The 14,663-nt window shown below is 38.5% G+C and overlaps 1 protein-coding gene across 2 annotated transcripts in view; it reads left to right on the top strand.

Annotated features, from left to right (window-relative positions):
• LOC139455826 (fatty acid-binding protein, heart-like) overlaps positions 1-14,663 on the top strand; it is a 60,099-nt gene that overhangs the window by 43,685 nt on the left and 1,751 nt on the right. For both annotated transcript variants that reach the window (XM_071237377.1, XM_071237376.1), the window contains exons 2-3: positions 12,946-13,133; positions 14,490-14,591. In XM_071237377.1, the coding sequence (XP_071093478.1) occupies positions 12,946-13,133; positions 14,490-14,591 (290 nt within the window). The remainder of the gene's footprint in view (positions 1-12,945; positions 13,134-14,489; positions 14,592-14,663) is intronic.

Below are 14,663 nucleotides of genomic sequence, written 5' to 3'. Positions count from 1 at the left end.
TGACGGCGATCTGTAAATAATCGAGTCTGGACCAGACAATCCAGTGATTAATATCATGAGCATCGATCCACGCAATTTGGATCGATGACATGCATCAATAAAGTCAGCGAGCCTGACCACCCGATCCCGTTAGTCGCCTTTTACGACATGCATAGTCGCCTTTTACGGCAAGCATGGGTTGCTGAAGACCTATTCTACCCCGGAATCTTCACGGGTCACAGAGTAAAGGAACAGTGAACCAACCTTCATATGATTACCCTTAGTACCTGAAGTATTGGTGCCCACGTAATGGTTTGTATTAGTTCAATTATGAATTCATTCGGAAACTAAACACAACTATCAGCTTATATTCGAGATTTAGCTCAACTTACTTATCAGTGCACACATATTGGCAATATGTATTCGATATTTGAAAGGTGTTTATGGTACGGTAACATCATTTTAACCTTTTAAGGCGTTAAGTTTTCAACCACGATGTTATCTCTGCGGAATGGTAGTGATGCACCGTGCTACGAGATTACTAGAGTGTCTATTTACTCGTGACAAAAGCAGTACATGTCAGATGCGAGTGAAATTAGAAGTTGTTGATCTGCTGGGCGGTAAACTTAATTTCTTCATTATAACACATTCTGTATTTTATGAGGCTGTTTCACTTGTTAGTTGGTAAACTAAAAGGAATGTTTCACCTACTTTAGCCTACAAAGCTATATTTGTGCTACGACTGCCGTAAGCCTATCCTGAAGTATTGGATTTACGATTGTCAAAAGGTCTCTGCACACAGCGCAGAGCGTCAAAAGCGAAACAGTTGATCCTGATCTTACAAGACAATCAACTCTAATTAACGCAGCACGTCGAAATTAATTTAAATAAGAAGAGATCCCCTTCTAGTGATGTCATTTCCCGTGGTTGGGACAGCACGTAGTTGAATATACTCTCAGGAGCCGAAAACACAAATCAACGAATAATTTAAATAAATAATATTAGATACACCCTTGTCTGTATGATATTGATTCAAAACATTATAAAGATACAGAAATGGCAGACAGACAGACAGACAGACAGACAGACAGATTTATTCAGTAATCAGGCCTCCAGCCCATAATACATGTTAACATAATGTAGATCATACATGCTTATATACTGTGGCGTTATGTTAAGACAAATAGTTTTAGAATATGTTAGAACAGTGATGAGTTACGTATATTCATAACTTTAGATAGGAATAGTCCAGTGTGTTTTAAGTGGAGTGTGGAGTTTGTTGACATAAGGTTTAAAAACAGTTGAAATGTGGTAAAGTTGATTTCACTTTCAGCAAAGCATTTTCTTCTTGCAGCTCGGTATCTGTCACAGATTGACAATACATGATACTCATCCTCAATTAGAGTTAAACCTTTGGAGTGGCAATACATGATACTCATCCTCAATTAGAGTTAAACCTTTGGAGTCGCAAAACAGCACACACGTTCTTCATATGGGATTTTAGAATCTTCCAGTTTCAACTGCAAGTTTAAAGTTGTTACAGAAATGGCAAATAACTGTATCCTTCTCCAGTATACAATCAGCAGTGCCGGTGTTTATTTCCCCGGTCCCGCTGTATACGAAATGTCTCTTAAATGTTTAATGGACAATGTAACAACTGCAAGACGACAGGAAAAAATCTTTATTTTTAACTTCAAAATAACATTGTCCATGACACGCACTGACCAAAGTTCCTTAATCTGTGTAAATATTTATCCATACAGATGACATCAATATGCGCCTGTCATTGCGATATATTTCCTTGTAGTCATAAAAATATTCATATCGTCAGTCATAATTCCAGAAGCACATGTTTTACTTCAAATATTGCACATATGGAAGTTAAGCCTGTGATCCGTATAGGTACGTTTGACCAATACCGCTTTCACGACCACAAGTAATATCTATCTGTGAGTTCACATAAATATCCTCGTTAGTTCATTCATTATGAGTAATATATTTAGTATCAAAGTGGTTGGCAATCGGTCGATGTTTCGTGGTGGTTGCCAACCTGATTGCCAACCTGCGGGAAATATCGTGTAATTCATGCACGGTATACCGAAGCTGTGTATCGCCGGATACGTAGTGATAAATGTCATGTATATGTAACATGTTGTCCTGCAGTGATTAGTCGTTGGTCTGAGGACAGTGAGTGAATAATAGCATGTTTTTCGCCACAGTCAACTATTGTGATGACAACCTTGTCAAGTCATATAAACAATCTGAATGCCAAAACACTCGAGCTGATGGATTGAAATATCTCGCCATGCATGACCGCCATCCATTTGCAGAGCTTCTGTTCTTGTTTCTTTACTATTCTTCACATTGCTCATTTAATATTTGATAGATTTTGTTCTTGTTTCTATACTAATCCTCACATTGCTCATTTAATATTTGATAGATTCTGTTCTTGTTTCTATACTCTTTCTCACATTGCTCATTTAATATTTGATAGATTCTGTTCTTGTTTCTATACTCTTTCTCACATTGCTCATTTAATATTTGATAGATTCTGTTCTTGTTTCTATACTCTTTCTCACATTGCTCATTTAATATTTGATAGATTCTGTTCTTGTTTCTATACTCTTTCTCACATTGCTCATTTAATATTTGATAGATTCTGTTCTTGTTTCTATACTCTTCCTCCCATTGCTCATTTAATATTTGATAGATTCTGTTCTTGTTTCTATACTCTTTCTCACATTGCTCATTTAATATTTGATAGATTGTGTAACTACTTATGTCAGGAGGTGGAGTGAAACCGCTGTGTGGACATGTCTTGCAGTAAAACAACTATCCTGTCACATCTGTATTGATTACCTCCTCGAGAGGGCAAAACACTCAAAACATGCTAAGTAATGACATGAATCATCGAGTCATTTAAAACCTATTCGAAAATAGCCTTAATTCCAGGAATTGAAAGAATTCCTTGCACAGATCTGGAATCTATGGTTTACAGCATTGGATTCGGAAGTTTGAGACAGTCTGTTTGATATATGTAATCATTTATCATAAACTCAAGAAAGATCTTTGGAAATTCTAATTCCAAGTTGTGATTGGTGTGAAAGATATGTAATGCAATCTGTTTTGTCCAGTTTCTTAGTCGTATTCAAACGTTTGTGAAATTCAGTGACTACTCATATCAGGCAAATCAGGATTGTAAAAACTCCTATGAGAGTTCTGCTTTTTACGCCATCACATTCCGAAGTGGGTCGGGGAGATACCTATCGCCCCGGGGAAACAGTTTGGGAGAGTCGTTATCGTGTATCAAGGCTCATCTGTTCACGCCAGTTTATGGCTTAATCACACTTTTCACCATATATCTAGTTGGAGAGCCATTTTGAAAACTAACCAAAGCAAACAGGGTTATAACTTCTGTTTAGATTTCCCTTGCGGAATGAGATCACATGATTTGCATGGTATATAGATAGCCGTTTTTTCTGCTACCGAATCAGTTTCATTATTTGAGAAATTCCTATCTGATTTAGCACTGTTTCCAATTACCCTATTAGGTTATATCTAGTTCAGCTTAGACGGGCTAACTCATCAGTTATGTATAAATTAATCTCCGTCCTTTTCTACGAGTGTGTTCACATTACTGCGTCTTTCTGAGACACGATCACAGCATAAAGTAACACCAATTAGTTATTTAAAACCGTTTCCGTTCAGTTGCAGCACAATATCGCATATTTACGACATACTCAACCCGCTCAAAGCGACTACGGTATACTGGTCTCATGGTTCTCGTGTTTCCGTAAACTGCAAGGAGGCTTGATCCGGAATGATACGAACTCGGTCCATGACAGATATTGTGCTTCTTGACATTGAACGTGAATAAGAACTTCCCTTACGTCCCAGAATAGTTATTTATAGTATCACAATGCCATGGTGACCAGATAACAGTAATGTTTTAGTTAGAGGGTACTGTTACACTAGGCTATTAGCAATATTACAGCCATATCACAGAGCTCCAGATAGGCTGCATATCTGCGTAAAATACTCATCAGAAATGCAGAAATACGCAGTAAAATAAAATCCAAGCGTATCAAATACGCAACGAACATTACAGTTACGCTACAAAAATATAACTTGTGCGTATTATCAAAATATTGTGAAGTAACCCTGCGTATTCGATTAGCAAATCAGCAACTTATTTTGAAATTATAAACGGGCATTCCGTCAACCTTGCCAAACTCCACGATGACAGTTACATCATGATCATTTGCCATCACACTTTCTTGTGGAAGTATCGTGGTATTTTTTAATATAAAGCTCTCGAACCCACACGACACCAGTTTGCAGGGACTAGATGTATAGTGGTTTTAAATATTTAACTTAAATACCTATATGTGTAAAAACTAGTGGGTAACAGAAATTTGAATACCCAGATAGAATTACTGATACCCAATGATTTTAAAATGCATGGGTAAAATACCCACAACACCAAAAGCTTATCTGGAGCTCTGATATCACAATTTGGGACACTTAGAATGGATTTCACACGTAACCATGTGGGGAGCAGAACACTTTGACTTTCAACGTGGCGAGCAAATCTTTCGACTCTATGCTAACCCACCGACCCTCATAGAGTTATTAAAGTACGTCGCTTTGAGAATGGAACTCTGTTGTCTGCAGACAAAATTGTCTCACACTCCCTGAACCATATTATTTCCCCTTCCCCTCAGCCCTAAATGAAATGTAATGCTATGTCCCTAAATGAAGCAAGTCGTCTTTTCTCCTTTTCACTTTAAATATAAATGTTGCTTGTTTCTATCGAAAGTATATATTTTCAAAATGCAAGTGTTAGCAGAGACCATTGATATGGCCTCTGGTGTTAGCCTATCTGCAGTCTTGCGCTGTGTAAGTTATTCACACAGTCTTGTACATGTTGAAGGAGACATGTACACACCTATACATGTAACAAACAATGAGATTGTATTATATTAAATCATATGAGTTGAAAAAGGCAGGAACTGATACATGGCTACAACAACACCTGATAATGACAAGGTTCAATGCCAGAAGTCTACTCTCTGTGAGAAAAATTAAATACAGTAAACTACGGTTATAACGAACTCAGAGGGACCAGTAATTTAGTTCGTTATTACCATAGTTCGTTATAAACATATCTACAGCATATATCCAGCAAATGGCCGAGACAAAAACAGTTCGTTATATCCACCGCAGTTTACTGTATATGTAGTCTAAACTAGTGAGTTAATGTTTAACTTTGATAGGATGAAATTAAATTTTTTCTTAAAACCAATACTTCAAGATATTGTGACCATTTATCTAAATTGTTCTCTTTTTGCGATCCCTTTATACTCTAGTTTTTTTCACAATTTACTCTGTTTTTGGCAAAGATTTCTTATGAATATGGAAACAGTTTGGTCGCTTTTGTTAAACAACAATGACGTGTCTTAAACTTCAGAAATTTCAAAACAATCACCTCCTTTTCCAGCTTCTGAAGACCATGACAGTCATTAAGGGAAACCAATATATGCAAGTTTTCTTCAGTGGTCAAGAAGTCAAAATAATTATCTTGTTCTCCTATACTAATCTCATCTCTACCCCAGGTCCATTAGCTAATAACATGGTTTCTAATGTGTAAACATGGTAATCCACTCACTACCAGCCTTGTACATGTGTAATATGACAAGGCCCTCAGTTAGAGCCCCTAAATGTATGTAGTGGGAAATGATCAATAAAACTAGGCAATTTTGTAGCTCTGTCTGCTTTCATCGAATGGAGACAGTCGATTGTAAATCAGTTATTCCGAAACGCTTGTAGTTAAGGCTCTTTTACATTTCATTAGCATTGATATTTAAATGCTTGAATGCAAATAAATCGCGGTGTGTGTTCTTGCATGTTTTGTACCCAGAAATAAGTACAGTAAACTACGGTTATAACGAACATGCTTATAACGAACTGACCGATATAACGGACTTATTTTGTAGAGCCGGCTATGAGTTGTATATATGCTGTATATATGCTTATAACGAACTACGGTTATAACTATCTAAAATAAGTGGTCCCTTGAGTTCGTAATAACCGTAGTTTACAGTAGGTAATAGGAATGGTTATTGATGTATATGGACAACTACAGAGTGTTTCTCGCTGGTGAAATTTGATGATTATTGAGTTTAGTTTCTTAAGTAGATGTTATTATGTGTGAGCGCATTAACTGCTTAAATAAACCTCAGGTTGTTATGTGTGACATTAAATTTAATCCGATGTGAAAAAGCCCTTCAATTCTTAGCTCCTCTTCTTATCGTAGTTATTAATTCACCCATTTGACTTGCACGCATCGCCCTGTGTCCAACTCGTCCTCAAATGCACGATCCATAACGAAGGTTGATGCAGTATTTGACAACAGACAAAGAAACAAGTACAAGGTATTTGATAACGAGTGGCATTGGGTGCGGTTCCGTACCGGGCAATGCATGGTCTTTGAATTCTTGTCCTGGGCGTTGTTAAGTGAAGTGGTCTGATCAATATACAGGGTTGTAGCAGTTTTTTACCGAGCTAAACACGGAATGCACGATACACTTGAGTTACCTCCCCTTTAGTTTAGTGATTGAGTATGGTTTTACGCCCCTTTTAGCAATATTCCAGCAATATCACGGCGGGGGACACCAGAAATGGGCTTCACACATTGTACCCATGTCGGGAATCGAACCCGGGCCTTCGGCGTGACGAACGAACGCTTTAACCACTAGGCTACCCGACCGCCCCCTTTTGTTTAGTTTATCATCATGATTAATGAATTGCATATTTGCAGTATCAGTTATTTCCTAAGTAGATAACACATTTGAAATGTTCCATATGATATGAAAGTAAATGGATTTCTTGGCATATTGAAATGCACTATTAAATTTCGTATTGGAATGAGGAATTTGCATAAAAATGTATTTAAAAATATACATTTCAGACATTTTGTTACGTAGGTATTCTTTACAAGCTGTTCATTGTTATACTGACGGAATAACAATGATATACTGTTATATTTCGTTTAGTCAACCAGATTCATAATATCCTCCAGTACCTTTCATACTTAATAAGAACTCTTTCTCACATTTTCTTAAGATGCTACTGATATATAGCGCATAGCCACAAGCATAATTATCATGCTCAGTTATCATCATGATTTAGGTCAGATTCCGTTCAGAAAGTCATCATTATTAAAATTTGATTATTTTTAAATCTTGTACATTTTATCAACATCCTATAAAGAGATTGTACATAATGTTGGTATCTCACATAAGACATACACGACGAGTGAGAGTGGTTTATCGTACAATAAGACACTGCAGGGAGAATATACCATGAGGGGGCGCAGCAGGCAGAGGGCACTGCACCCTAATGGTTTATTCTCCCTGCAGTGTTTTATTGTACGATAAACCATTCCCACTCGTTTATTTCTTAAATACATATATTCCCATCTATACAGTTTGCACAACTAACTCTTAAGTAAACCAAGTAAAGACGTGTCTACATTTCTTGACGAATCATACAAGCTGTAAACGTGTGTGACTCAGGTTTGAAATCATTCCAGTTTAAACAAGTCGGTAATGATGTGAATCCGCATCTTATTTCGGAAAGTTCCGAGTCACTGGAGACTCGGCATTGTTCGCTGATTGTAAAGACCGGTTCTGGATTAATATTGAATATATTGACGCTATCCCGCAGGGATTATCTCACACCAAGCCATGTTATAAACTCCGAATCAGTACGGCTTGAGTAAAATTGAACATGATATTGACAATGATTTGATTGACACGATGGGAATAGATCGCTAGAACTGACAAGGGTTTGATTGGTGCCGTGGGAGTATTTCTGTGGCAGCCTGCATCGATCACCGTTAAATAATAAATCATTAACACGTGCATGCATGAGAGGCACACGGTGAGTTTCCAAAAAGTCAATAGGCTCAGGCACTTCCCTTTGTATCTTTGCTTTATCCTTTGTTCGAACACATCAGTAAATTCCACGATTTGATGGATCCTGGATGTCCCCGTTATATCTGGATGTGGTATGCAGTTTACATTAAGCTGATGACACGTCATTTCATGCTAGATTTAGAAATATGAAACACTTTTCAGTCACGAACAGACATTATATTCTCTTTTTTTGCAAACGTTACAACACAGTGTTTGAAATTAAGGGAAGGGGGGGGGGGGTGTCAATTATAGGAGCATACCCCAAGGACTTTCCCCCACCCCTTAATGTCAAACACTACAACATGTGGCTGTTTGACGAAACGTTGCTATTCTTGTAAGCGCCCGTTTCGTGAACACCTGGCGTCATTAATGTTGGATTACGTTGATACATAATGCAGATTTCTCTATCCATGGGTTGGTATGAACGACTCACGGCTGTGACCCAGGTGGTCATCACATCGTGCTTAAGATTACACAGTGCACCAGCGGGTCGTTTAACCTCTCTCATTGACTGACAATCAAATACAATAATAATAAGACATTAAGACAATTACTAAGATTGTATACCAATCTATATCAATGTTACACAGCCCTTTTCATAATCATAAGAGATCTCGGCTAAAAACAGACTCAAATGTACATATCCGACTATTTCATAAGCATGTCTTTATGAATCAGTATCTAATAGTGATCATAACAGGTGTTCGCAAAAACTGTTAATGTAAGGAAGCATTGCTTCTGTATACTCAATAACATCAATTTTAGACATTTGGCTGTGAGTGATTTACATATCACATTACGCGCCGTGGGGTAGCCTATTGGTTAAAGTGTTTGCCCGTCACGCCAAAGACCTGGGTTCGATAATTCCGCTCATGAGAAAACTGTGAAGCCCATTTCTGGTGTCACTCGTCGTTATATTTCTAGACTGCTGCTAAATGCGGCGTAAAACCATACTCACTCACATCATATTAAAGATTTGATTTGCACTGAAATCCTACTTTTGACCTAGAATGAGATTTTGTAAATTAGACAATAATCTAATAACCCCAGATTGTCATCAGAAGTTATGACCACTTAGTATGATGTGGTTCGCGGGGGAAATGAATTGTATCGATTGAGAACATTGTGAAGCACCACTGATCAGCTTATCAGGGAGGACTTTGCTTTAGAATAATCCCAGTTGATTAATTCCAACAGTGTTTGACATTAACATTCACTGAGGGTTTCGATATGTCCTCCCTTATTCGAAGGTATGTTTCTCATATAAACATGTACGGTAAATTAAGGATATGTCAGTGAGTGAGTGGGTGACTTTAACGCCGCTGAACAATATTAACAGTATTCCAGTTATATCACGGCGGGGCAGCTTGATGTGGGAGGAAGCCTGAAGTGATGCAGGTATCAGACTTGGCAAACTGTGCCCCTTCTAACAAGAAAGAAACGTTCTTCATTGAAACCTTCACCCACAAATCAATGTACCTTACATGCCCTGGTCTAACGATAGTAGCCGCGGTGACTGGAGAATAGTGCTTATGTAAACACCCTGATAGGGGTTCATCTGACTATTTACATTCGGCACGTCGACCATTAAGGAAATTACCCTGGGATCGGGATGTAGAATGTGTGATGTCAGTAGGTACATCCAGATGTGGCTACAAGTGTCCAGGAGATTCACAGAAACACAGTCACCAGAATATATTCATACATCGTATATAAAAATATTTGAATGTAAGTTTCAGTAACATGTTATTTTCAGAAATATATTTGTTTACTTATTAAAAGATAGAGATAATTTTGACCCATGTTTTCAAGAGTACACCGCCATCAAGCAGATTCTACAAGATGCATGGCATATCCTGAAGGCTGCAAACAGAAAAGACTACGAGTGTGCGAGGTTTCTCTCTGTTGACCTGCCTGTATTCTGTTGTTTCACCCCTCGTCACTGCCTACCATCGCGAGGCTTTACCCTAATGTACGCTGATGTCCCAATTTCCGAGTCTTCTAAACTTCAAAGATACTGTTCCACGTTCAGATTGCTTAATTTCCCTTCAATTCCGGGATGCATGTGTCTGTTTTTTCATGCAATGATACGGTCAGATTCCAGCTCTTTTGAAGAGCAATACACCCACTCGGTTGAGATATCATTCTGTTTATAACAAGGAAAAAACCGTTAGGCTTTCTGTCTGATGCGATATCATATTTTGTAAACAAAATTCAAAGCTTCAAGCCGTCGCACTTGAAGTAGGGTTGAAAAACATGAAACCTCAGTTCTCGAATGTGAATTCAAAAACAATATTCTAACATCGATCAGTCGGCAAAAACATTTTGTCTAGATAACACCTCAAGTATTTGTATTTAGACCTTTCACAAAACAACCTAACATTCAGACACGTTGGCACTATCTACTGATGAAAGATACGCTTGTCCATGACGCCCATGTTTTTGCATGTATAACACGAAAAAATACTTATTTGTTTGTCGGAATCGCCATCGCTTTCATTTGCTATTGTTTTCAATGTTCTAGTCATGTATTGAGGGGAATGTGATCTGTAAATGACTACCTAAGGGGTTTCTGCCCTTCTTAATATTGTAATTATAACCCCATAAGTAGAATACGTCCTCAGTACTCAATGTGTGTCACAAGTTCCACCTAATGGTTACGACCCATGAAGATCCGGGGTAGAATAGTTCTTTAACCCACGCTTGAAGTAAGAGGCCACAAGATCGGGTGGTCAGGTTCGCTGACTTGGCTGATGCGTGTCACCGTATCCTAATTGCGTTGATCGATGCTCATGATGTCTATCACCGGATTGTCTGGTACAGACTCTTATATTTACAGACCGCCGACTAAAGTTTGAAAATTGCTTGGTGCGGCGTTAAACAACAAACATACAATTCTAATGGTTACACTGTGTGACCTGGCTGATTGTGTGTTATGATGCCTGGGTCATTGCTCATGCTGTCAACCATCCGTCTGCCGAATCCAGACTCACTTATTTACTCGCTGTCCTTATAGAACCGGAATATATGACAGCTGGGTAAAGCAATACTCACTCAGTCCTATATAATATCTACTTACTGACATTCCTTTTGTAAAAGGTAAATTAATTATATTTATCCTCATTATTTAATGAAACTAGGTCGTTTCAACCGAAACATTTAAATAATCCTGTGGTCTTATTTTCTATCACCGTGTCTGTTTAGTTTAAGGGCGTTGACTAGCAACTTCAACAACCAACAAATACATACTTAGTTCTAATTACCTAAATAACGAATGACACGTTTGTCTATGTGTATCAAATTACATATTTTAAATAAATAAATTTAAAACATGGCATTCTATAGGGTTGTATGCCTACGCATAAATATACAATCGCTCTACACAAGTCTGCAAATTCGTGCTGTGAATACGGCAGAATAACGTCATTCTATGGCATTCTCCATGGAAGAATGTTTAGACAAGGGTGGGTACATATGGAATACATCAGGCAAGCGTTGGATTGATTTTTAATGCCAGAGCTATTTTGACTGGATATAATGAAGAAATCCCATATAACTCAGATTCCTATTGCCAGACAAGTTGCATGTTAAATTCTGACATAGACGCCAGGTCGGGTTGGGTGACTTTGTTCTGTGTGTTTGTGACCGGGCATCGCTCGGCTGATACATGTACATCAGGCGCTAAACCCATTTACACCATCAGTGGGAGATCTGAATACGTAACGTAAATACGTCGTATGCTGTGCATGATAATACTTAATGTGTTAAACACAGCCTTGGTGATCCCTTCCCGCTCGTGTCTACCTCTTTACTGCAGTGTAAACATCCGTGGCATTGCGGGGCTACCGAACTGAAAGATATATTCTGCTCGTCTTTTGTTAGGCGTAATCAGATATGTCCTTCTGTCTAAATATGCACTTGAAATATCGTGAGAATCATGTTTGTGTATCATGGATAACATTTTTTAATATGAAAAATATCCCAATCAAAAGTAGAGTTGTATATAAGTAATAAGGACAGTGAGATATGATATGGTGTATTGAGTTGAAGTATGTTTGGCTGGTTTGTTGTTTAAGGCCGCACTCAGCAATATTCCAGCTACATGACAGCAGTCTGTTATAATTGAGTCTGCACCAGACAATCCAGTGATTAATATCATGAGCATCGATCCACACAATTTACGCAATCATCATAATAGATGATTATATTAACATCTGTTTAATTTATTAAGACATTTAAGATAAACTGGAGTTATATCAGTGTATAAACATCAGGTTTGTATGTTTGCATTGAAGCTTTTTTAACGTGTTCTGTGATGCTGTGTCGTATTTCTCATGAAATAATTAGGCTCTGCTTCTCGTTGTTGAGATACACAATTACATTATTTATGTACTGGGATTTACCAGACGCACAATATCGCGTGCTGTGCGCATTAAGGTTAGAATGGGCGCAATATCACGTGCTGTGCGCATTAAAGTTAGAATGGGCGCATATGTATGAGTCAGATGGGAGTGAAAGAATATGATTGAATGGCTCATTACAATTAATTCAGTTGTAGCATGCCTATAAACCGAAATGATAGTTCCATTCTAATACAAAGTACGTCAGACTGTTATATACTACACTCAGTCACTAAGAAGTATATAATTAGCGTAAGGTTTAAGATCATTACAGGGGGCACGAGTGGCCCAGTCGTCTAAGGCGCCGCGATTCGCTGTGCAGAGTTGCGTCCCTTGGACACGCCAGAAACCTATGATTGTGGGTTCAAATCCCGGTTCGCCCCGTTTTATGTTTCTAGGTGTGTCATTTTCACAGAAGTGGTAAACGCTTAAGACCTGCATCACTTCGGGCTTTCCTCCCACATTAAGCTGACACGCCGCGATATAACTGGAATACTGTTAAAAGCGGCGTTAAAACCAACTAACTCATTCAATTAAGATCATTACATCAGTGCTAATACACTCACTCACTCACTCACTCATTTCAGGTGTGACCCCCGAGAACATCGAAAAGGCTAAGACTGCTCTGTCGGCAGGGTCGAAGCTTGTGCAGGATCTCTCCAACAGTGGCAACTCCTGGACCCTCAAGACCATCACCAGCGCAGGAGAGAAAGAGATCACGTTTAATCTGGGTGAAGAATTTTCAACAGCCACTCTTGATGGCAGGCCAGTGAAGGTATGTATAGAAGTAAAACACACGAGACACACATCCACGCAACCCTTTTCGTCATTACTGATTAGATTTGTCTTGTATTTTGCCCTTTTCTGACATCCTCCATTATCGAGTGTGTAATATCTTCGTTCCATTATCTTTAATATCCTGTGCCACCATAGTTTCGTTAGAAGCCCGATTCGAAAGACACGACAAGTTGCTAAAACTAGCAAGCTGTCGAATCAAATTACACACTGGTGCAGAAGAAATTTTGTTCTTAGTTAATAACACGAGAGACGACTGACACGAAGCTAAGGTGACGAATGGGTTCAAGGTATTACACTTGGTAATTGACGATGCCTCTCTTGTGGATAGGCAAAGGTAATGTTATACCACCATTACCACATCGTTAGGCAAAGACGTTTCATTCGTGCCAATCTAAAATAATTTCAAGACCGTGTTTGAAAACATTAAGACTGGAGCAATGCCAATTTCAATGGTTTCGCGTGGTAGGGTCGAAAAGACATCATATACATGTGATGATTTACAAAACGTATACTATCTTTTTCTGTGTTTATAAGACCTATTTGATTAGAGTAGAAGGAGTTTGGGTTGATATTTGTGTTGTGTCAGAGTAGCGTCAGTCATTGAGGACGTGTTCGTACAAGTTCGTACATTACGAATGACTGGAAGATTATTTGCTGTTTCAGGTTGTTGTAAAGGAGGACTGGAAGATTAGGTTGAAAATTGAGGTTGTTGTTACGAATGACTAGATGATTTGATTGCTGTTTCAGGTTGTTGTAAAGGAGGACTGGAAGATTAGGTTGATGATTGAGGTTGATGTCACGGATGACTAGATGATTTGATTGCTGTTTCAGGCTTTTGTCACGGAGGACTGGAAGCTAAGGTTGATGTTTGTCGCTGAGGTCAAAGATTGCTAGATGATTTGATAGCTGTTTCAGGTTGTTGTCGCTGATGACTAGATGATTTGTCTACTGTTTCAGCTGTTGCCACGGATGATTAGATGATTTAATTGATATTTAAGGTTGTTGTGACGGATGACTAGATGATATGACTATTGTTTCAGGTTGAGGTCACGGATGACTAGATGATTTGATTGCCTGTACAGGTTTTTGTCACGGAGGACTGGAAGCTAAGGTTGATGTTTGTGGCTGAGGTCAAAGATTGCTAGATGATTTGATAGCTGTTTCAGGTTGTTGTCACGGATAACAAGATGATTTGTCTGCTGTTTCAGCTGTTGCCACGGATGACTAGATGATTTAATTGATATTTGAGGTTGTTGTCACGGATGACTAGATGACATAACTATTGTTTCAGGTTGAGGTCACGGATGACTAGATTATTTGATTGCTGTTTCAGGTTGTTGTCACGGAGGAAGGCGGCACCTTGGTGGAGGTACAGAAGGGTGATGGATTTGAGACCAAGAACGTGAGGACAGTAGCCGGAGACGAGCTGGTTATGGTAAGTTAATACTAAGCATTTCGAAAAGAACGTATATTGTAAACCCTGTGGGTCAGAACAGGTCGTCGCTAT

Source organism: Haliotis cracherodii, unplaced genomic scaffold (assembly GCF_022045235.1).
Source record: "Haliotis cracherodii isolate W230 unplaced genomic scaffold, xgHalCrac1.p SCAF_11, whole genome shotgun sequence".
NCBI lineage: Eukaryota > Metazoa > Mollusca > Gastropoda > Lepetellida > Haliotidae > Haliotis > Haliotis cracherodii.
The sequence above is the reverse complement of the archived record's forward strand: the minus strand, read 5'-3'. Positions and strand labels throughout refer to the sequence as shown.